The following is a 22,050-nucleotide window of genomic DNA, read 5'->3' as shown; positions in this document are numbered from 1 at the left end:
GGTTGGTTCGTTTCATCAAGCATGCGTGCTCTTTCCGCTGTGTGTAGGGGTCTCTCTCAATGATGTTTACCGCGTCGATTTTGAATCGTCGAGCGGGGAGACTATGAACCTACATCTGCTGGAGGGGACAACATGCCGGCGTTGGAGGGCGTTAATAAAGCATGACTGCAAAATGTAGCAGATTGGCTTCCGTCCGAGTGGGATTTCCACCAGGACTCTAAGGTTACCAAAAAAATCAAACAAAAACTATACAGTATCTGTACAAACCCCGAGTCTATACACAACACACACGCACACACCGTCTCAAACCCCCTTCAAAGCCTCCTGCGCCCTCCTCCTCTCCTCCCTCTCCCGCTTCCGAATCTCCCTCATATTAGGCGGCCTCTCGATCCCCAACTCGGCTCTCAACTCATCCACGTCCCTCTCCAGCTGCTCCTCCCAGTAGACATTAATCACCTCCTTCGCCTTCATCCCATTCTTCACCGCCCAGGGTCCATAAATCTCCCTGAACCGCTTCCTCTCCCCAGCCTTCATAGTCGCGTAGCTCAGCACCGCGAACCCCGTCATCGGGATCAACGTATTCGCAAACTCGAACGCCTTGAGCGCCACCTCGCCCTCCCGCACGATCGGCAGACCCGTCAGCGCGTGGAAGAAGTCGTGACACTCGCGGTACCGCTGCATCACGTACGCGCACTCCGGGTCGTCGATATACCGCACCACGGGCCTCGTATCCGGGCTCACGCCCTCGGCGTCCAGCCAGGCGACGTAGGCGCGCCCGACGCTGTTGTCCGGCATGGCGCGCAGGCGGGCCAGGTTGAGCGAGGTGGATGTGATGCGCGGCCGGTCGCGGAGGATGCGGCGGCCGGTCGGGTCGGCGAGCATGGCGTCGCGGAGGCGGTAAATGAAGTAGGGCGTCGCGGTGGTCTCGCCTACGGCGGCGATGAGGTCGCCTCGGTAGGGGCTCAGGAGGGACCAGATGCCTGCGCTGAGGCCAAGGGCGGCGCGCTCGATTTTGGTGAGGGGGACGTGGCCTGGGTAGTTTGGCGGTGGGCGGTTCAGGACGGAGAAGGGGCGGCGCGAGGGGGTGGAAGAGGAGGAGGAAGCTGTCGTTGATGTGCAGGCGGCGCAGATGGCGGGGAGGGCACGGCGGGTTTGAGCCGCGGGAAGGGTTGTGAGGGCTTTCATTTTGCTGTTTTGTTCGGTTTATGGTCTTTGGATTAGTGGCATGCCGTTGGAAGTCGTCGAGAGGTTGAAGATTGTGGACGAGGGAGTTGCTGGGGGCTGTCGAGAGCTATGTGCTCAATTCGGAGTTGAAAGTGGTTCGATGACCGGAACACTTTTTGGAAGCTTGGGGCAGCTCCATTACCTCACCTCAGCGACGGTCTCCCGAGAATTTGGACAGCTAGGGGTACCGTAAGGTCGGATCGGGGAGTCGGTGGGTACTAGCGCCGACCTTGTCCCATTGGCAATAGCTGCCCGCTGCTGTACTTTTCTTCGGCAGTGGTTTAGGTGAGCATTTTGGTGGTAGGACAGGGCCTGCCGTTCCAGATCGTTGGAATTGCACCCCGGCGCATTTGATTCGTCACTGTAGCTTTAAGGTGAAATTCATCTCAACTTCCTCCGTCTTGTCAATCTTGAAGCTTTCACAACAACAAGACTCTGCTGCCAACCGACTCTTATTCTCGGACTCACAAGGTTTGAGTGCAACTCCAAATTCTCTAAGAGGCAGAGATACTCGGCATTTGGGCCTTCAGGACTGACGCATCTCAGTCTCATTCAAACCTGTCGACGTTCTACGAATGAGAGATCTGCTCACCGTGCCAGTATAAGACTAAAGGATTACATCTCATAAGGCAACTACTCCTTTATAACTTTCTCTCACAGAGACTGCATTTGACTACCCATTTGTCAAGTCATACTTGCATGAGCTTTCATCACTGTTCTAAAATACCACTACCTTTGCCTCAACCTCTACCATCTAATCCAATCCCGAGCTCTGAACAAAACGCCAAATGGACGCAATCGAGAACCTTTTATCCTGGGCCCAGACCCAAGGAATAACAGTATCAAACGTCGGCCCCCGCGCCCTTCCAGGAAGAGGCATAGGAATCGTCGTGACATCACCCCTCAAAGTAAGCCACTGCTCTCACACTTCTCACAACCATCACCATCTACCTTCATCTCACTAACACCACCGCCACCACCACCCCAGAAAGACGACACAATCCTAGACGTCCCAATCCCCTGCCTAAAAACAGTCGCAACAATCCCCAAATCCCTAACCCGCCCCTTCCCAAAAGAAACGCACGTCCACGCCCTCCTAGCCCCTAGACATCGCCCTCGACGCCTCCCCTCCTTCAAAACCTGGTCCGCCGTCTTCCCAACAGCCAAAGACCTCTCCTCCTGCCCGCTGACCTGGTCCTCCTCCTCGCCAACCCTCTCCTCCCTCCTCCCCTCCCAAGCTCTCACCCTCCTCAAAGCCCAGCGCGAGAAATTCGAATCCCACTGGTCCCTCGTCTCCTCCACCCCGCTCCCAGACCTGCCCCAGGACGAGCAGCACCAGTACCAGTACCCAGAAGGCAGCGACGACAAACTCACATACGAATCCTACCTTCATGCCTGGCTCCTCGTGAACTCGCGCACATTCTACCACGTCACCCCCAAAACCGCAAAACGCCACCGCGACGACCATATGATCCTCCAACCCGTCGCTGACCTCCTCAACCACGCCTCCCGCGGCTGCTCCGTCGCCTTCGACAAGCACTCCTTCACCATCAAAGCCAATCGCGCCTATGATGCCGGCGAGGAGATCCACATCTGCTACGGCCGCCACAGCAACGATTTCTTGCTGGTCGAGTACGGCTTCATCATGGCCCAGGGCGAAAACGAGTGGGACGAGGTCTGCATCGACGACGTGCTGCTGCCTCGCCTGAGCGCCGCGCATAGGCGGCGGTTGGAGGAGAGGGGGTTCCTGGGGAATTATGTCATTGACGCGGAGACGGTGTGTTACCGTACGCAGGTGGCGTTGCGGACGCTCGTGTTACCGGCGAGGCGATGGGCGCAGTTCGTGGACGGGTTTGCGGACGGAGAAGCGGAGCAGCCCGAGGTCGATGTGTTGCTGCGCGAGATGTTGTCGGCGTATGACGTGGACATTGAGTCCAAGATTAAGACAGTGCGTGGCCTGGATGAAGGTGAGCAGTTTCAGCGGGACATGGTTGTGGCTCGCTGGAAGCAGATACAGCTGCTCGTACGCAGCACGATAGAAAAGTTGAACGTCTCCAATACATAATAATCTACCGGTTTCTGCAAAGCAAAGAGCAACGAGGGCGAAATGACGAAACGCAGTCGTAGATTGTGCTTTTCAGGTCTGAACTGTAACGCCGTAACCGAGGTGCTAGGGACCGTTCCCATGCAGCCATATTCTAATAGTACACATACGATAACTCAAAGCAAACATCTGGCATTTTGGTGGTCACTATCATCCATCCGCAGCAACAATGAGCTTCGTGAGGTCGCAGCCAATATATCCGCCACTTATCTGAAGACAAGAGGCCTTGATCCACTGATTCTCTCTGATAAACGCAAGGGGATCTCGTCGATGAGATAGCCTTGGTCGAAGGAATGAATCCTAACTGTGATGCGATGAGGAGGTCTTGACCGAAACCTCTACGACGCGGTGGCAACTGGGTCGCGCCGCAACAAGTCGATTCGGCTATTACCTCAAGATCGCGAAAACTGCCTTGGCCGGTAATCCTACTCGGGTCGAGGTCGCTTAGCACCGTGAGGGTTGCCCCAGTCGTTACCACCACCCTGGTTACCGCCAAAAAATGCAGGGTTGAATTGCTGTGGCATGCCTTGGAATCCTGGGAAAGAGTCAGCTTGAGTGTTCTTTGACGAAGAACAAATGAGAACGCGAACAGCACAGAAACCAGTCAATAAAATTCAGCGAGGAGCCGAGTAGTGAGGCGGCATCCTCAAGCCGAACCGAGTAGCTGCGGGGAGTTGAGGGGCAACGATGGTAAACTCCAAACCGCGCTCCTTTGTCCACCGGCCAGCCTCTGGTGCAGTTACAGGCTTTGGTTGTTCGGATACATGGTTTGGCTGCACCTTACGCCGTTTGGACCTCGAAGAGATCTCGTCTCGGCCGGTGTTGGCAGCTTTGCCTTTTCGCCGACCAGAGTGCTTGCGCTTCTGGGTTGAAGCAGAGGCAAGCCGAGATATTGGGGGTTTGTGATTTCGCTGGGGAGGTTCAAAAGCAAGGGGAGTCGTACCAGGCATTCCGCCACCCATCATGCCCATGTTAGGCATACCCATGTTGGGCATGCCTCCCATCGGGCCCATGTTCATACCGCCCATCGGGTTGTGCATACCGCCTCGGCCACCACGCATGCCGGGGCCGCCACGCATGCCACCACCGAAGCCGCCGCCCCGCTGGAAACCGCCGCCACCGAAATTGCCGCCGCCCATGCCGTTGTTGAAGCCGCCGCCTCCCATGTTGTTATTGTTGAACCCACCTCCCATGCCGCCCGAGAAGTTGCGGTTGAACCCGCCCTGGTTCATGCCGCCACGGGGACCATTGAAGCCTCCACGACCGCGGTACCCGTTTCCACGGAAGTCGCTGCCACCCATCGAGGAACCCTGGTTGTTGTAGTTGTTGTTCGGTCGGCTGCCCTGGTCTTTACCTGCGCGGTTCGGTGCATCCTTAGGCAGCGTGCGGAACGGGTTGACGTGGGGGTTCGAGTAAGTAACCTGGTACTTCTTCGGTACGCCTTGGGCGCTGTCTGTCGACTCGAAAGCGTGCTTGGCGGCTGTGGCAGCTTGCTGCGATGTGAACTCAATGTAGGCTTGTCTGTAGGCGGAGTCAGCATTTCTGCATGCAAGTCTACATCACACCACGAATCATACCCCTTGCTCTTTCCGTTCACTTTGTGTTCACTGAAAGTGATGTCCTTAAGCTCGTCCTCGCAATGGCCTGTTCTGGCGTATCCTCTGATGTCGTCGTCCGTGTTCCACCAATTGAGATCCGAGACCATCAGGGCTGTGGTTGCGCCAGGATCGATCGGTCGGTCGTCACCCTTTCTCTTGACACCCTGTTGGGGAGCAGGCGCCTCTTGCTGGTCGTGATATTCTTCCTGCTGGTCGTGCTTCTGCTGATCGTCGTGGTGCTCCTGCTGGTCATGCTGTTCCTGGTGGTTGTCCGCATGACCGTTGGCTCCGTCGTAGTTCTCAGCGTTTCCGTCTTGGTGATCCTGAGGCGCATCGCCGTAGATGTCGATCTCGAATTCCTCCTCAGCCATGGTGACGTTGTTATCTGGTAGCCGTGAGTTGGGGCAGTGAGCTTGGTTGTAGTTGGAAAAAGGTTGTTATTAGTCTGCGAGATACAGGATATGTCTGCAGTCTTGAACATGATCATCAGCCGCTGCCAATACAGGGTCATTGCCAAAATCTGAAGCCAAAAGACAAACTCGAACGTAGGATAGAAAACAGAGAACATCTGATACGTACACTCCTCGTTCCGCAGACAGGATGGAAGAGGTTGGATGGAAATTGCCAAGCCAATATAATCCTCTCCTTTAGCCAAATAAAAATGAAGACGAAGCTCTGTGCTTCGGTCTTCCCTAATGGCGACGTGACTGTAGTTCTTTCCTTGTTCGGCTCAGAAGCCTTAGGTACAGGGAACAAGATGATGTAGTTGGGACGAGGGAGAATGGAAACAGGATCCCGAGATTCCAGAGACTGTTTGCTCGTTCTGCCACCGCCTTTGACCGACGCTCCAACCGCTTTCCTGCCCGCTCACTATGTGGGCGATGCTGTTAGCCGTGATGAGTTAGTGATCAAGGAAGCCCAACGAAGGTTTCCGGCGGGTCTGCGGGTAAGCAGCTGCTGCGCGTCGTTTCGCTAAGTGTCTGGCGTCTATCGCGTTGACTGGAAAATCGACGCGTAGGTTAGCTTGGATAGAGCTGTGATGTTGTCGTGCAGCTCAGGTATGGACGTCTCGGTTTGATGTTGACGCGAAGAAAGAGATGCGGTCGACGAAGGTGAGTGGAGGAACGTTTGGGAAGGGAAAGAAAACTGGGGGGAGCTCTTTCAGGAGCTGAGGTCGCATCTTGAGCCAGGCGGGACTGGACAAGGGCCATGGCCGCCAGGCTGCGGCAGGCACAGACTCCGCCAGTGGATGCCCGTAAGGTACCTTATGGGGGTTCGCAACTGCCCGCTGAGCCGGTACGTACCTTCCCTCATCTCCCTGTCATGTGCTTGAATGCGCTGAGCTGTGGCTGGTCAAAATGGCCCAGACCAGACCCTCTCTGCCCACTAGCGGGGGAATCCAGGGGGTCCTCCTCCACTGAAGTCTGAAGGGGGAACACCAAGGGGACTTCCTATCATCCCAACCTTAGATAAGCAATCTGTCCAGTGGCGTGCGCCTCGGCGGCCGGCGCATTATTCCTCCATACCTCCTTAATGGCAATCTGGCTCTTCCTTCCACAGCGGGAGCTTGTCCCGAAATTTTGGGGACCATTTGGTGACAGCGCGCTCAATTTAACACATCTCCCTTCTACCCATTCGAACCTCTCGAATCTTCCACCTCCCCGACCTGCAACGCCTTAAACACACGTCGTCGCGCCTTTCCTTCATCGACTTTGCAGCTTTCTGTTACCCTGCGGCCCATTGGGATTTTCTTTGCGACTTTCATCAAGTTATCCACCCCTTTCTCTTCTCGCAACCCACGCGCGCTTCTATCCACAATGGCCGACCAAGTCAAGGAGATCCTCGAGGTTCCCTCCGAGTTCGCTCAGGAAGGTGTTCAGTTCATGAGAAGGTGCACCAAGCGTATGTTGCGCCCCTCGTGTTGCATTATCCGTCAGCTTTTCGAATACTAACATGTCCTTTAGCCGACAAGCTCGAGTTCCTGAAGCTCTGCCAGGCCGTCGGTGTCGGTTTCCTCATCATGGGTGCTGTCGGCTACATCGTTAAGCTGATTCACATTCCCCTTAACAACATCCTTGTCGGAGGCGCATAGACGCCATGTATCTACCTTCAACGGAAGCACCAATATGTCGGGCCGGCTTCTCAAACACGTTCACGAGAACACGTGACGACCAAACATGATTTCAAACGCAGGGATGGGTCTCAAAAAGCATTGCACGGGCAGATTGCAGAAGCAGCGCAGCAACACTTGGAACAGGTGCTGTGTGGGAGTGATGGGAGATACCCCGAGACCAAAGAGGCTTCATCGATCATGTATCATTGCCAAAAGAGGGGTTGGACATGTGTGGAAGATGTACAAATTAATTAAAATAATCATCCCACAGCGCTTTTCCAACAGTGAACCGATTCCTGACGAGAAGAATTAGCTTTGGAATGATTCCCCAACGGGGCGCAGCTTCTCGTCGACATTGCGACCCATTGGCGGCTCTGCCTCGTCATCTTCGGCTTCGTTGTATGAATGCAGCGTGCAGGTCCCATGAGCCATGTTGAATCCGTTCCATGCAGACGCTGGAAGAGGTTAGCTATGGCCCGAAACTTACAGAGTACGAAGGACTTACCAGCGAGAACTGGCGCGTTGGGATGCCAGCTCACGTCGCGCACGCACGTATTCCAGCCAGGGAAGTCGTCACCGTGATATATGCGGTATCTGCGCTCCAATGGTCGCGAGTTCTTGGTGGCCTTCCTCACATCGATGGTACCAGCGAGCGTGGCGTCCATATTCCAAATGTAAACCTTGCCATCCTGGCTACCAGAGTAGACGTAACGCGAATTCGTACTTGATGGAGGTGAAAAATGGCATCGAATCAGCGTGCGCATTACACGATGTCCTCGGAATGTTACCAGCGAGTTGTCGTTGGGGTGCGGGAACCAGTCTTCGTCCCTATAGGTTCCCCACCGGTAGTCGAAGTCGCTGTTGCTGGTCAACCTCGTGGGGTTGACTTCGTCGTATTTGGCCGTGGACATGACCATCCTTAGATCCCAAAGCTTCATCGTCTGGTCTTTGCCGTTACTCAAAATGTATCGACCGTCGCCTTTACTGTCAATGTACGTGAGGCCTTCCACATGGCCCACAAAAGCGCCAGCTGGCCGGCCGTCTCCCATGCTACGTCGATCCCAGACTTTGATGGTGGCATCGTCTGATCCAGAGTAGAGAATGTGCGGAGAAGATTTGTCTGCAAAGCACACAGCGTTCACGTCGTCTTCGTGGCCAACAACATTGTGTAACACAGTGCGCGACTCAATATCGTAGACGACGATTGACTGCATGTTGGTGCCGGCCACGAGCTCACGGCCATCTCCCGAAAATCTCACAGACCAAATACCAAAGGAATGTCTTGATCGCCATCCTGCGTGTCGAGTTCCCGCACTCCTCTCTGCCAGATCCAAAGTGTATGGGTCTCCCGTGTCGTTGGGATCCGTAGGTGCCAGGCAAACGTTGCTTTGAATTGATGTGTAAGCCAGCCAGCGGTTGTCAGGACTTAGGGATGCGTCGGTCAGTGTCCACTGTCCCCATGGGTAATTGACCGTCTTGTAATATTTCCAGTTGTACGGATTCGAGGTGTCATACATGCGGACCTTGAAGTCGTGACCGCAGGCGTAAAAGAAATTACCGTCATCGGAGAACTGGCCGGAGTAGACAGGGTCGTCGTAGTGCACAATCATTTCGGGGTTCGTCGAGGGTATCATGCCCTGAGCCATGAGATCTTGATTCTGCTTCCGGTCGCGCCTATCCCCCAGACCAAGCTCACGGTCTAATATCCTGCGTGCTAGTTGCTTCTTCTTCGTGACTCGATAATCGTTTGCGCCGAAAACGCCAGAGTGCATCAACTTTGTGCCCTCTTCGCTCGGTACTTTGGGGAAGCGATTCGGCTCCTGTGCGCGAGGCCGCCTGCGTCTTCTTCCCCAGCCGATATCTTCGTCGTCATCTTCGTCGTCGAGAGTACTGCGCAATGTTACTTCGCCACTTTGAATCAAGCCTAGCAGTTGTGCTCGTGTAAGAAACCCTGTTCCGTTGCCCGCAGCACCAGCTGTATCGTAGATTAGCGAGATTGACAAACGATTTTACTTGAACCGAAGTTTGACTCACTGATGAGAGTCATGAGTCTCGATATTGGATTAGCGGCCATGCCGTCTTCCTCAGCATCATCGTCGTCCTCGTCGCCAGCACCCATGAACACTTCCACCTCTACGTTGCTGTCCTCGCCGTCCTCGGCATCTGCGCATGGTTAGTCTCTGTATGACTCAACGCGAAAGGGAGATGACCATTACCATGATACTCATCATCATCGTCCCCTTCTTCTTCCTCTGGCTCATCTTGAAAGTCGGGGTCGTACTCATCGTCGTCCATTCCTTCGGCATCTTCCGGATCATAGGTATAAGTCCAGGCAGGCTCATCATCCTCTTCAATCAAATTCATGCTTGCTGATGGCGATCGAATGCTGTCTCCAGAGTCGTCCATTTTGGCTTTGGGTTCACACGGAAGTTCGGATTGATGCTTAGTGATACAACGGAGCTCGGATTTGAGACTGCCGACGTGTGATGGAGGGCCCTATGCAGGAATGTCCGTGGCAATCGTCTAGATGCCGAGCTATATGTACGTGGTGCGTTCTAAGGCTGATTTGCAGTAGAGTAAGACGATTGAAGTGAACAGGAAAGACAATAAGAGGCAACGCTCAGATTATGTTTCATGAAGAAGCGGTCGTTCGTGACGACATTCATTCAGTCCCCGGCGGAGGTGGGGTGTCCTGGACCGAACGGCGGAGATAAGATAGCACAGCTGCTGTAAGCTCCGGCAAGTCAGTGGCGCCAGCTGTTGAAGCTCTCCTCGGACACTTTAAAGATACGTACCTTTTTCGGGTCGAGCCAAGCAGCTTCTTGGAATTCTGTCAGCAAATCTGGGGTCGCCTGGATGCAACCTGGTCAAATGCGAGTCAAACGCAGCGCAACACACCTTTGACTGTCGTGTGTATTCAAGTACACCAAAACGGTTCACGAAATGATGGAGAAGGGTTCAGCGAGGACGTTCCTATTCGTTAATGTAGCTATTATACATATGTAAGGCGGCATTGAAAGTCTGTTTTACACCCTACGCATGCATGAACACTCGATTGTCTGCAGTTCAATTGCTTAATACGCCTATATGTCTTAAGCCGTTATCCGACATTTCAACTCTCCTCTATGTAAATATCCCCCTCAGAGCCTCTCAGGCGGAAACATTCTAGGGGTTCCATGATCCCCAATGTCGCCCCTTGTGGGGCGCCTCAAGGGATTCGGAACATGGGGGGCCATGGCGGGCGGCGGCGCGTCCAGTTCTTCCCACCTCACGTCCCAGGTACCCTCAGGTACTTGCTTACCCCGTGGCCGTGCAGCAAAAGATACGTAACAATTTTAGAACCCGTGGCTGAGCAGTCGCATTGCCAGAGGAAATCAGAAACCACCAAAACATCCTTCCTTTTCTTTTCCCCCCTTAGCAGAGGAGCAGCATATTTCTCGAGCTTACTTCCAAACTCTCCTTTACATTTCACACCCATTGTTCAGATACCAGCGAGGCTCGACAGCCCGAACGAGTCATCATGAGGCTGCGCACTCGACCCTCCCCTTTGCTCCTCCTCCTCATCCCATCTCTCGTTGCTGGTCTCGCCGTCGAAACCAAAGACAAGAATGGCGGCAAGGCCGTAGCTTCCACCGAAAAGGCCACCGAATCGACCGTCATCTCTGGCATCAAGACCAGATACGGCACCGACCACGCGCCTGTCGATGGCAAAGATGGCATGCCCCACGAAGGTCCCTTTGTTGACCAGACCCGAGAGACCAAGAAAGAGAGTGTCGATACAGATGGCAAGAAGGGACTGCCTCCCTTGAAGGGACGCCCGTCCGATCCAACCGTTGTCGATGGCAAGAAGATTCCCGAGACCAACGACGGTGTCATGAACGACAAGACACGCCAGAAGCCCAAGGAGGGAACCACGGGCACCGAAGGAGGTGTCAGTGAAAAGGATAAGGCGCGCAAGGCAGCTGAGGGCCGGACTGGCGAAAAGGCCGACAACAAGCCAGAGGCCCCCAAGGAGAAGCCCCCTCTGCCGCACAGTGAACAAGAGAAGCTTTCGAGCGAAAAGGACACCACCACCGGCAAAGAACACGATCATGATCACCACACTGCCGACGAGGTTGCGGGGCTCGAGGTGAGTTTCCTGGTTACCACCCCATTGGTCGAGACGTGAAATGCTGACATGCGACAGAAACCGGCCGGTCTCCCTGACAAGCTCGACGACAAGCCCAACCCGCTTCCCAACTCGGCGCATAAGGACCACTTGGATCTTTCAAAGTCCAAGGGCAAGTCTTCTTCCAGCCTCGATGACGAAGCCGAGGGTGTCATCCAACCCTTCCACTCCTTCGTCCTGTCTCTCACCATGATCCTCGTTTCCGAAGTTGGCGACAAGACCTTCCTTGTGGCTGCCCTTATGGCCATGAAGCATGACCGGATGGTCGTTTTCTCAGCCGCCTTTGGTGCTCTCTTGGTTATGACTGTCCTGTCGGCCGTTCTCGGCCACGCTGTCCCGACTTTGATCCCCAAGCGTGTGACCAGCTTCCTCGCTGCTGGCTTGTTCTTTGTCTTTGGCGCGAAGCTCCTTCGTGAAGGTTTGGGTATGGACCCTAACGAGGGTGTGACTGCCGAGCTGCACGAGGTCGAGCGCGAGCTGGCCGAGAAGGAAAAGGAGGGCAAGAGACGGGGCTCTGCTGTGTCTCCCTACGCGCTGGAAATGGGTCTCAACGGCAGCAGGAAGTCTAGGTCTAAGAGCCGTTTCCCCTCGCCCCCGCGCTCGCCTTCCTCTTCGCCGCCTCGCAGCCCTTCTCCTGGTTCCGGTGGCATCCGAGGCTCTCTTAACGGTCTGAACAACCTTCTCGGTCTTCTTCTCAGCCCTGCTTGGGTTCAAACATTTGTCATGACTTTCCTGGGCGAATGGGGCGACCGCAGTCAAATCGCAACGATTGCCATGGCTGCAGGACAGGACTACTGGTGGGTTATTCTTGGTGCCATGGTCGGCCACTGCATCTGCACAGGCGCTGCCGTTATCGGCGGCCGCGCCATCGCAGGTCGTGTCAGTCTCAAAGTTGGTAAGTTGCCATGGTATCTACGCTACAAGCTCCTAGCTAACATATCTCAGTCACGGTTGGTGGCGCTGTTGCTTTCCTGGTGTTCGGATTCATCTACTTCTTCGAGGCTTTCTACGCATGATCAACGAAGCCAATGTCTACTGTGCTGTTCATTTCCTATAACCTTCTTACATGTATAGAATACGTCTTTTCTCATGTCTCATCACCCTTGAGTGATGGACAGCATTACAGTACACTCCACGTTCGTTACCTACAAATTATTAATCACAGTGTGTGGTCTTCCAACCGGTCTATCACCCTGATACAGGATGGGGACTTTGTGTCTGGAAGACTACATGCAGCAGACCGTCCTACACTGTCTGGTCATGTATACGAAATCAACGGTAAAGGGGAAAGGGATTCTCCTTGGAAAACTCAGTACGCAATTTACGGGTTGCAGCGGAAAGTCGAAAAAAGAAACAGAGCGTGGAGATTTCGAATTTTGTACAATAGGAAGGTCGCTGGCCATGGGGCATAGGGTGGGAGTTCAACGGAATGCAAGAGGTCTATCTTTGGGGCTTGCTATGCTGTCGAAGAGGCCTTGACTCGGTTGTTCATCTTATATGATCTGTCTGTCTTCAGTCCAGCCTCCGGCGTTCTCTTCTGTGCAAAACGCTCTGACGTTCACTCAGCCGATTCCACAACAGATCAAATGAACCACCATCGCCAATCAGTATGCATTCGCGTATATCAACTAATTTTGATCACTTTGCCTTTGCTAAGGCGAGACAAGCGCAACGTCGTCCTCGTCGTCATGGCTGATCTAGTCTCAAGCTAAGGTAGTAGCGGAATCAGCGCCATCTTGGTCAGCAAACCGAAATCCCGTTTGGTGGCTCGGGAAACAGCAGACCCCACACCTTCTCGCTCAGATCTACATGACGATTCAATCATCACCAACGTCCTCCTCTTAAACATTGAGCCTTTGTCTTATACAATTGCCGCAACTCCAACAAAGGCAAAGTTTGTCCTTTCACTTTTTGTTTACACTCTGAAGTGGCACCTCTGGCACCATTCAACAAACACCAACATAAGCCTTTGTTGCGGCACCATCTCCATTCACAAACGTTCGCATGATCCGAATATCGTCAATTTCAATCCCCAACCCATTGAATGCTCCCGAGAACCAAGAGACCCGAAGCCGTCTCATTTGGGGGCCTCGCCTCCGCCACCAACCTCCCGCGCGTCGCGCACCTCGTACAGAAGCGCCGACAGACCAACCCCAACCCACGACTATGTGAGCGGTGTCAGGACTGGGACGTCCCCGACTTCGCTGCCGGTCTGGGATCCAAAGCACACCACTATATCTCTTTTGAGAACATCTCACTTCGATCGTCAAAGTGTCTCTTTTGCTGCGCGATCGCGGCGGCTGTCGAAGCCCGGCGGCGGGAGGATGAGTGGTTACGTGACTGCTCCGAAGCGTGCTTATTCGTCACACTCCAAGGCCCTTTCTTCCTTGACTCGGGGCTAGCTGAGGACCAGAAGTACCGATTGTTCGCTTCCTCTGATGATGAAGTGTCTCTGAGGTTGTTTCTGGAGTTGACTCTGAGTGCCGTGCCAGACAGATCGAAGTCGGGGGCTTTGGATTCGTTGCCGTCTCCCTTTGCGGTCACGCCGCAGTTTCTCTTCAGATACTCGACAGCCGAACCTCAGAGACTTCAGGCAATTGAAGATTGGGAGGCTGAATACTTTGATGTCAAGACATTGAAGGTCTGGATTGATGGCTGCGAGATCCTTCACGGCCACCACTGCGTGAGCAAGTACAAGTCGATTGGTGAGTGGCCATGTGCAGCTCGACTCTGTGCGCATGATTTCTGACAGGAGAACAGATCATCTTCCTATCGGGTTTAGGGTCATAGATGTTCGTGGAATGAAGATTGTCAAGCCGTCAAGGCCGGTCCGCTTCGTTGCTCTCAGCTACATGTGGGAAGCATCCGAGGCACCGGGACATGCCCAGCTGGAGACGACAAACGCAGAGGACTTGGAATCTCCGGGGAGCCTCGAGTCTGTAAAGCTACCACGCATCATTTTGGACGCGATGTCTCTTTGCAGGCATCTCGGAGAGGGCTATCTATGGGTGGACCGCCTTTGTATCGTCCAGGATGACGAGCGATCGAAGCCTGACCAGATAGACGGGATGGACCGGATCTACCAGTCTGCGTCTTTCTCAATCCTGGCCGCGCTGAATGATCGACAGGGAAATGGGTTTCCTGGGTATGCTGGCAACCCGAGGAGGCCTCGCGCCTCTCTGTGGTGCCCACCGCGGAACCGGAACGTTGGGAAGGGTATTGACCCGAACGGTCTGCAAACAGTAGTGGACGCATCCCTGTGGAACCGGAGAGGATGGACATTCCAAGAGAGGTTGCTTTCAAGGCGCAGCATCTTCATCACGGAGCACCAGGTCCTGTTTCAATGCTGTCGGGGTCACGCCGCCGAGGAACTTACTTGGGGACGAGCACGACATGAAGTTCCTACCCCCGTGCTGGTTGAGGGGGCAGATCCACCACGAGCTGAAGAGCCCATTGACGAACACGATCCAGAAGCTCATCATACGGCTCAAACAGACATTGACGAATCAATGACCGAGAAGAAGACACACCGCATACCCAGCATTCCCGGCTTCTACCGCCGAGCGCTCCACAGCAAAGACGCACCAGTCAGGCTACGAGGCCAAGTATCCCTAGCAAACTACTGTCAATGGGTCGAAGACTATACATCGCGACAGCTCTCCCGCAAAACAGACATCCTCAACGCCTTTGCGGGAGTAGGCAACGCCGTAGGCGAATCTATGCGCACAAAGATGACGTTCGGCCTGCCGGACATGTACCTCCCCCAGACGCTCATGTGGAGCCACAGGGGCGCCGTCCGTCGGCGAGATGATGCGGGTTTGAGGATACCGAGCTGGAGCTGGGCGGCGTGGTCATCGGTCGAGGGAGAGAGTGCCGCGAGTTACCGGTGGATTCACGGTGATGCGCGACTGTACGATACCAAGCTTGTTCGGATCGTGACAATCGTGCAATTTCACGTACACGATGCCAGACGCGCCGCCTCAAAGCCTCAAGACGACGGGAATGGGCTGCGCAAGGTCCGGGTGACGGAACGGTGGCTGGGCAGCTGCATGCAAATGGCCAGGATGAGCGGGATCGAGAAGCTGCCGCCCTTGCAGAGGAAGATGGCTGGCGGCAAGTTCAACGTCTCTGAGGAGACGAACGAGAAGTACACCGCCATGTGGCGGGAGTGTCCGCACAGTCCGTGGGAGGCTCTCGCGCACGCGGAGCTCGATCCGGAGGCCGTTGAGGTAGCGGCCGGCTTTCCTGGGGCGCTGGTGTTCAACACGACTGTTGCCTCGCTGCGAGTCGGGCGGGACCGGAGGATGATGGGCGCGAGGAGGGGTAACCACGAGGATGCAGAGATTCTGGATATGATGGGGAGACATGTTGGGTATTTGGATAAGATGGACACCCGATGGATTTCAGGACGGAAGGGGGCGAGGGATCGGAGGACGTTGCTCGATTTCATCGTTGTTAGTGCTTCTGTTGACACCGAAGTCAGCGAGAACAACGAGTGGGCGTTCATCGAGGGGCAGTTTCATGAGATGTGGCGGTTTAATGTCATGCTTGTTGAGAGGTTGCCGTGTACACCGTTTGTTGCGAGGAGGGTTGGGGTGGGATATGTTTGGCTTAGCCAGTGGAAGGACTGTAATCCTCGTTGGGAGACTGTGGTTCTTTGCTGAGAAGAGCGTACCAGCTCTGTACGGAAAGCAAGAGTAAATACTTTCAAGGGAGAATGCTTCTTTGCTTTCATGTTCTCTTACCAAAGTGTGCATACTTAGACTTTGTATATGCCGCAGTCCGAATAACATTTGAGTCCTTCAATACCTGCCTACTCTAGACGTAATCCAGCCCAAAAGGAGAAGAGATTCGTGGTGTGCGGGGCTCAGCCTATCAATTTGAGAATCAGGAGTTGGTACAGCTTGACTGCATGAGTGGTTGGTGGCCCAGCCCAAGGCAGATCAGCTAGGCTCTCAGCCTAGATGCCCAACGGCGACCTAGCCATCACTTCGAATACATATGAGGCGGCGGATACCATTGATATTAGATTAAACCGGGTATTCAGAAATCTTGGAGCCAAGGCCAACTTAAGTGCGTGTGTTTAGCCATCATGGAAAATCGGACCCCTTATAAGGAAGGAGACAATGCATCTGAGATTCAAGTTGTACTCTGACATACCGTAAGGAAACTACGTCGAGGGAACTCCCCTCAGATCCGTTTACTTAGGATCGAATCAGCAAAGAGCAACGGCGAAGCCATCAAAGTCAATCTCTACACCAAGAGCTTGGATAAACCATCTCGTTTCAAAGCTCTCTCATACGCATGGGGCAATGAGAACCGCACAACGCCTGTTCTAAGCCCAAATACACCCTTCCGCGAGAGAATGGTCAAGTGGAACTGCTGCGCAGCAACCAATACCACAGATCATACGTACATCAGTTCGAGGCGGGAATTTTACCGCACGATTCTTATGGATCGTGACCGCATGATAGACATCAGGCTGTTGTTCAAGACTGGCAACGGAGCGATGGATTTCGTCGACGAGCGGATGCCCCTCGACCTCATCCATTCCATCAGCGTGAGAGACGCATGTATCCTAATGATGCAGTTCATTTTCGGGTTCTATTCGAGGAAAGAGTCTCAGGCAGAAATTGGTCATCACCCACCGATTCACCCTATCCCCTCCGTCCAGGCAGAACGATCATACTGGCTTCAGAAGAATCAAGACTCTCAGCTCAACGACCTCTATCTTGGCGAAGAAAAACAGCCCAGCTTCGAATTATTACCAGCTAACGATAAGGTAATAGGTGAAAAGATGCTAGGAGTTTTAGAATTTAGTCTAGCCAACGAGGTCGACAGGATAACACGGGATAGGTCCTTCGTTCTTACTGAGCATGGTTATATGGGACTGGCCCCATTAGGCGCGCAGGTTGGAGAACACGTTGTCTTGATAGGAGGATGTCCCGTACCTCTTGCTCTTCGGAATCAGAGCGAAGCTCATCAAGTTATTGGGGATACATATGTATGTGGGCTCATGGAGGGACAAATGTCCGAGAATGTGTCTGCTGGAACTGCCCACATTGAAGAATTTGGGCTTGTTTAGGTGAACACTCCGCGATTTATTCTTTATTCCGATACAGTAGTGCTGCTTTACACAATGATCACAGAGTCATTCGACAGTGGTTCTGCCTTCCAACCGCTTCCTTTCGTTCTCATCCTGCCTATGTGGCTCGTCCTAAAACACACTCGGAGTCGAAAGATGGCAATGAACCCACGCGAAGATTTCAATTTATATGGATAGCATAAGAGCTAATGACTCCCAGCTCTTATCAGGACATCTTCAGACTTGATACCACTTCTCAAGAATCTGCTAAGCATTACGATGACATAAGGAACAAATCACTATACTTGGAAAAGGAGATACCGAGTCGCTCTGAACAGGCAGAATGTACTAATAGCCGTCTATTGGCAATCATTCATAGCGTTTGTCAGGCTCTCTGAGGGGGTTATCCATTCTCTTTTTAGTGATATTCTGAGCGTGCTAGTATTGAGGAAAAGGGCGAGTCAGGTACAAGCGCGTTAGTCGTTACGCCCCTCGGTTTCGGGAACAAATCCCCTAGAACAGATAGACGAAGCCGAATTACTCGCACAGCTCGCATCAAATTTCGGTCATCCCGTAACTCTAAACCTAATGATTCCTAAAAACGTGCAGCTCTTATGAGTCTTAATAAGTACTTCGTTGACTATCAGTATGTAAACTTGCAATGGCCCCGCATATCCCATGTTCAAAGCCTGCCGAGTATCCGCGCAACTTGATGAAAGCAAGCAAGTAGCAATCTATTAGATAGTAGACTATGAAAACTTTCATGACTGTAACGACACGCGTGACTTTGATAAGCCCTTGATCTACAAATATGAAAAGTTCAAATCCTAAATGTCTTTCGTACACGCACGTCGCCAACGACACTACATAAACCAAGCATTGCCAAGCCAGAGTCAACGCTCAACCCATCATTCCTTGTTAATTATTACTATCACTTAATTTTACTATTGTTCAGTTACTTCCAAAATGAAGCTCGCTCTTCTCCTTTCCGCCGTGACCGCCGTCTCAGCCTGGTCAGTAACATTCCACGACCACGATCAATGCGCCGGCGGTTCGACATTCCACTACAGTGGTGGCTCCAACACGGGAACCGAACACCTCGCCCAATGCTTCACCATGACGAGCATCAACAAGAGCTACGCAAACTATGACGCAAAAAGCGTCAACATCGTCTTTGGAGGCTGCACGATAGATATCTTTACCGACAGGCTTACACGGCCCGGGCTTGCAGGTTGTGTGGCGTCCATTAGCGAGCCTACCAACTGGCAGCGTGTCAATCAGGTCCAGGACGGATGTGTCCAGTGAGTCGTTCCAGTCTGCAATGAAGAAACAGGATGAATGTTGACTGACACCGATATAGGTTATCAAGCTCTAAGCTTGGGAAGTGGCAAGCTTGGTCTGTGTCCTGCTGATGAATGTTGTGTTATGAAGACCATAGAGGATGCATCTATACTGACTGCGGTTTTGGTACGGTCACGTCACTCACGTGGTTCCACCTTTGATAAGAGATTTGATGCAAATTGCAAACTATAAAGTCTCTGCTTCTATTGAATCTTTTCAAGTAGGCACCCCAACTGAATTAGGTCTTTGAATTTAGTAAAACGAAAAAAGCCCATGAGCTCTGTAGGGATACATGCAAGTACGTTTAGGTACAGTACGCATACCTGCCGGACCTGGGCATGCTAAGTGAACTACATCGCCCAAGCACGTAGACTACGTTTCTGTCCAGCAACCAAGAAAGAAAATATTGGAAGGCTGGAGTCACTGATTCTTGTCCCTGAGTAGTTTCTACTCTTTGAGCATTCCTTAGAGCTTTGAATCACCTCAGACTGATTGTTCTGGCGAAAGGCTGGCTGCTAGCATGCAATTAGACAAAGGTTCTTTTAGTGTACACATCAGCAGTAAATCACTCAGAAGGAACGAATGGAGAGAGAGATGAGAAAGGCGCTTGTCTGAATTTATTGTGCATACGCAAATTCCTTATCGAAATATCTTGCAGCTAGGTAGCGTGTGAACTGGTGCAGTAAAGAATTGAGCAAGGACAGCGAACATTGAATATTGAGACAAGCTGTATCAAAGAGCCTCAAGTTCAACAAGACTCTCTTGAGGTAGAACCTACGCAGAAGCATTTGATACTTAAGAAGGCGAAATGGATGTCTTTCCTGTCAATCTCAGTCTTCAACTCCACACGCACACACACACAGACAAAGAACCAGACATCAACAAATAAGAAAACTCCATCTTCAACTAGCCATCACTTCCTGTAGACCCGAAATCATGACGAACCACATCGAGATAAACCCCACCCCGGAGAAGTCTACAACCCAGGTTGCACTAGTTAACCAGAACAAATGCGGCAAGTGTGGTAAGAACTTTACTGGAGCAACAAACATTTGCAGATGCAACGCCTCTTCTAAAGTCAATTCCGAGAACCGAGTTTGAGGAGAACATTGCACCTAACCGCATAGGTCTTCTGAACCGTCATTTGGGTTCCAAACGTACTCACTCGGCCTGACGCACAGCGTTGCGCCTCAGATGTCTGTTGAGATTGGTTACCGTGCTGGGATTCAGTGTTGGTGGATTGTGACAGTTGGTATCGGCTCTGAGAGCCTGAGATGTCTGAATTGGGCATGGCGAAACCTGAAATTGCAGTTTCGATATTGGTTTACTTGTGTAGATTTGTGTAATTGAGCATAGTTAGGGGCCAGAACACGATGTACCTTGTGCTGTATCTTTTGAAAAACTTCCTTGTTATCGAATTGCGCAACTGACTGTCCATGGACAAAGCCAGACTTCTGTGCTTCCCCCCACTTTGAAGCATTTCCTTGTCTAACCTGGGATCAATAATGTTTCAATGTTACCAGAAATCGGAGAGCAAACAACGTCTGAGCCGCTCCTATTCCGGTTGCGCAGGCCATTGGTTCTAATTGTTCATTTTGACAAAGACACCCCTTGTTGCACCTGCAGCAAGGCGGTGGAGGTATGAGGCTACGCCGCTACTTAACAACTGATGGCCATCCTCTAATTTCCATGAAACTTGATATGGCCTTCACTTCTCCTTCCTTCACCATTCTGACACCACTTTTTCATACTGTCATACAACATGGACCCTCGAGATCTCGCTCCTGACGACGTCCTCCTCAACCACATCTTCCCCAATCAACCTCACGTCTCCATAGATACTATCTTCGTACAAACTTGGGACAAATGCGTCTTCAAGGCCAGCTTTACAGATGCCTGCAAGCCAGATACCAGCAAGCCTCCTTCCTCGTATTTAGTCCGCCTGGAGGTCGCATTCGGGGACGAGGAAGCTATACGATTTGCCACCGTCTCGGCCATGCAGCAGATCGCCTCGTTTGCCATTCATAAACTCATCCCAAAGACGTATGAAACTGATGTGGCCAACAATGCCCAAGACAAACGAGTATATTTCAGTTTGACGGAGTTTGTCGAGGGGGAGACACTGGAAGACGTTTGGGAGCAGATGAGTCACGAAAATCAACGGTCCGTTGTGACTGATCTGGTCGAAGCATTGAGAAAATTGCACTCTTTTAGGATACGCGACTTCCTAGACCGAATACAATACTTCTTTGGCCAGAATGTGTTACTTAGAGACCCGGGCACCCCAGGAGAGCACATTCTTGGGGGAGCAGAGGTCATGGGCGGGCCAAGCACGGGATTCTTCGCTCCCAAGGACGGGCCATCTCTTCTCTGCGCCATCGCCAACAGGTGGGAGCTGAGTGGAAGACCCTTCCACACCATGACCACCACGGACGCTGGTGATATCATCATACAGTCGGAATACCAAGACTTCGCCTCCGTAAAAGTCGAAAAGAGCAGCATGGAGGAGTGGTACCGCGAGGCCGTCCTCTGCCACAACGACCTTACCCCCAGCAACATCATCGTCAGCAGGCCACGCGAATCTGCCTCTGCCTCTGCCTCTACCTCTCTTCACGGAGCCTCCGACTACAAGCTTTCCGCCATCATCGACTGGGAGCTCTCCGGATTTTACCCCGCTTCATATGAACTGAGCCTCCAAGATACCTATCTCGGCAGGGGCTACCGCCTAAATTCCTTCTACTCGCTCTTGAAGAGCCAGATGAAGGATATTGTGCCCCGTTCACCGTCACAGGTCTCCTTGCTGCAGGCCATGGGACTTATTTTTGAATCCAGCCAAAGGCGACTAGTGGAAGGCGTCAACGTCGGGGCACTGGTCCGCGAGGGATTCATGCAGAGACTGCAGTTGCGGAGGGATGAGGATCCTTACCTTGGTTGGGTACCAAAAGATGAAGAAGCAGCGCAACTTGTACTTTCTCCTGCTGATTATCAGGGTCTAGAAGACGATGCTTTTGCCAAGATGAAAGCAGCGAGGCAGACGAAACGCTGCGAAAGTAGTTTGTTAACATAGTAGACTTAGGACTCAGGAAAGTTTCATAGATTGAAGAACACACATTGAATTTATGCAGCCTCGTGAAAAGAACTCTTCTAACTGGCAACTAAGTCTAGAATCATTTCTAGCTTCTAATGTAGGGTTGGGGGGGAGGCGGGAGGGAGGGTTCTTTTCTAATTGATTTTGGCTGGATGCTTGGCTACTTAGATTTACTGTTATCGGATCTGAGGTGCAGTGACCCCTTTTTAGATAGGTTAGCTGTTAATCACTCACACTACTTGTTTTGGAATAAGGCGCCCATCGCAGTCTCTATGTTATTCTTGGATCTTCACCTTCGGAAGTGTAGACTCCTGCAATCATGGCATCTT

General features: G+C 52.5%; 9 protein-coding genes across 9 annotated transcripts; 6 read left to right on the top strand and 3 right to left on the bottom strand.

Moving 5' to 3' along the window:
* Nucleotides 1-303: 303 nt before the first annotated feature.
* COQ4 (Ubiquinone biosynthesis protein) lies at nt 304-1,185 on the bottom strand (the record flags this gene model as incomplete). Its single annotated transcript, XM_053195567.2, has 1 exon — nt 304-1,185. The coding sequence occupies one exon, from the start codon at nt 1,183-1,185 to the stop codon at nt 304-306; it is 882 nt and encodes a 293-aa protein (XP_053046906.2).
* An 827-nt stretch (nt 1,186-2,012) lies between these two features.
* Nucleotides 2,013-3,289, top strand: N0V96_005615 (uncharacterized protein; the record flags this gene model as incomplete). The annotated part of the gene is made up of 2 exons (XM_065757450.1): nt 2,013-2,132; nt 2,486-3,289. The coding sequence occupies 2 exons, from the start codon at nt 2,013-2,015 to the stop codon at nt 3,287-3,289; spliced, it is 924 nt and encodes a 307-aa protein (XP_065613793.1).
* Nucleotides 3,290-3,753: 464 nt separating this feature from the next.
* N0V96_005614 (uncharacterized protein) lies at nt 3,754-5,297 on the bottom strand (the record flags this gene model as incomplete). The annotated part of the gene is made up of 3 exons (XM_065757449.1): nt 3,754-3,863; nt 4,272-4,849; nt 4,906-5,297. The coding sequence occupies 3 exons, from the start codon at nt 5,295-5,297 to the stop codon at nt 3,754-3,756; spliced, it is 1,080 nt and encodes a 359-aa protein (XP_065613792.1).
* A 1,446-nt stretch (nt 5,298-6,743) lies between these two features.
* Nucleotides 6,744-7,018, top strand: N0V96_005613 (uncharacterized protein; the record flags this gene model as incomplete). The annotated part of the gene is made up of 2 exons (XM_053195570.2): nt 6,744-6,828; nt 6,891-7,018. The coding sequence occupies 2 exons, from the start codon at nt 6,744-6,746 to the stop codon at nt 7,016-7,018; spliced, it is 213 nt and encodes a 70-aa protein (XP_053046909.1).
* A 330-nt stretch (nt 7,019-7,348) lies between these two features.
* On the bottom strand, nt 7,349-9,445 carry N0V96_005612 (uncharacterized protein; the record flags this gene model as incomplete). Its single annotated transcript, XM_053195571.1, has 4 exons — nt 7,349-7,494; nt 7,545-9,014; nt 9,074-9,202; nt 9,256-9,445. 4 exons carry the CDS (start codon nt 9,443-9,445, stop codon nt 7,349-7,351), a joined length of 1,935 nt encoding a protein of 644 aa, XP_053046910.1.
* A 1,114-nt stretch (nt 9,446-10,559) lies between these two features.
* On the top strand, nt 10,560-12,223 carry GDT1 (GCR1-dependent translation factor 1; the record flags this gene model as incomplete). The annotated part of the gene is made up of 3 exons (XM_053195572.1): nt 10,560-11,168; nt 11,226-12,102; nt 12,153-12,223. 3 exons carry the CDS (start codon nt 10,560-10,562, stop codon nt 12,221-12,223), a joined length of 1,557 nt encoding a protein of 518 aa, XP_053046911.1.
* A 1,028-nt stretch (nt 12,224-13,251) lies between these two features.
* N0V96_005610 (uncharacterized protein) lies at nt 13,252-17,140 on the top strand (the record flags this gene model as incomplete). Its single annotated transcript, XM_053195573.2, has 4 exons — nt 13,252-13,912; nt 13,998-15,780; nt 16,374-16,989; nt 17,111-17,140. The coding sequence occupies 4 exons, from the start codon at nt 13,252-13,254 to the stop codon at nt 17,138-17,140; spliced, it is 3,090 nt and encodes a 1,029-aa protein (XP_053046912.2).
* Nucleotides 17,141-18,258: 1,118 nt separating this feature from the next.
* N0V96_005609 (uncharacterized protein) lies at nt 18,259-18,667 on the top strand (the record flags this gene model as incomplete). Its single annotated transcript, XM_065757448.1, has 2 exons — nt 18,259-18,453; nt 18,653-18,667. The coding sequence occupies 2 exons, from the start codon at nt 18,259-18,261 to the stop codon at nt 18,665-18,667; spliced, it is 210 nt and encodes a 69-aa protein (XP_065613791.1).
* Nucleotides 18,668-20,395: 1,728 nt separating this feature from the next.
* N0V96_005608 (uncharacterized protein) lies at nt 20,396-21,700 on the top strand (the record flags this gene model as incomplete). The annotated part of the gene is made up of 1 exon (XM_053195575.2): nt 20,396-21,700. The coding sequence occupies one exon, from the start codon at nt 20,396-20,398 to the stop codon at nt 21,698-21,700; it is 1,305 nt and encodes a 434-aa protein (XP_053046914.1).
* Between the last annotated feature and the right edge of the window lie 350 nt (nt 21,701-22,050).

Source organism: Colletotrichum fioriniae (genome assembly GCF_027942845.1).
Source record: "Colletotrichum fioriniae strain IMI 355084 chromosome Unknown scaffold_6, whole genome shotgun sequence".
In the NCBI taxonomy this organism is placed as follows: Eukaryota; Fungi; Ascomycota; class Sordariomycetes; order Glomerellales; family Glomerellaceae; genus Colletotrichum; species Colletotrichum fioriniae.
Note: the sequence above shows the minus strand (reverse complement) of the source record. Positions and strands in the feature narration are given on the sequence as shown.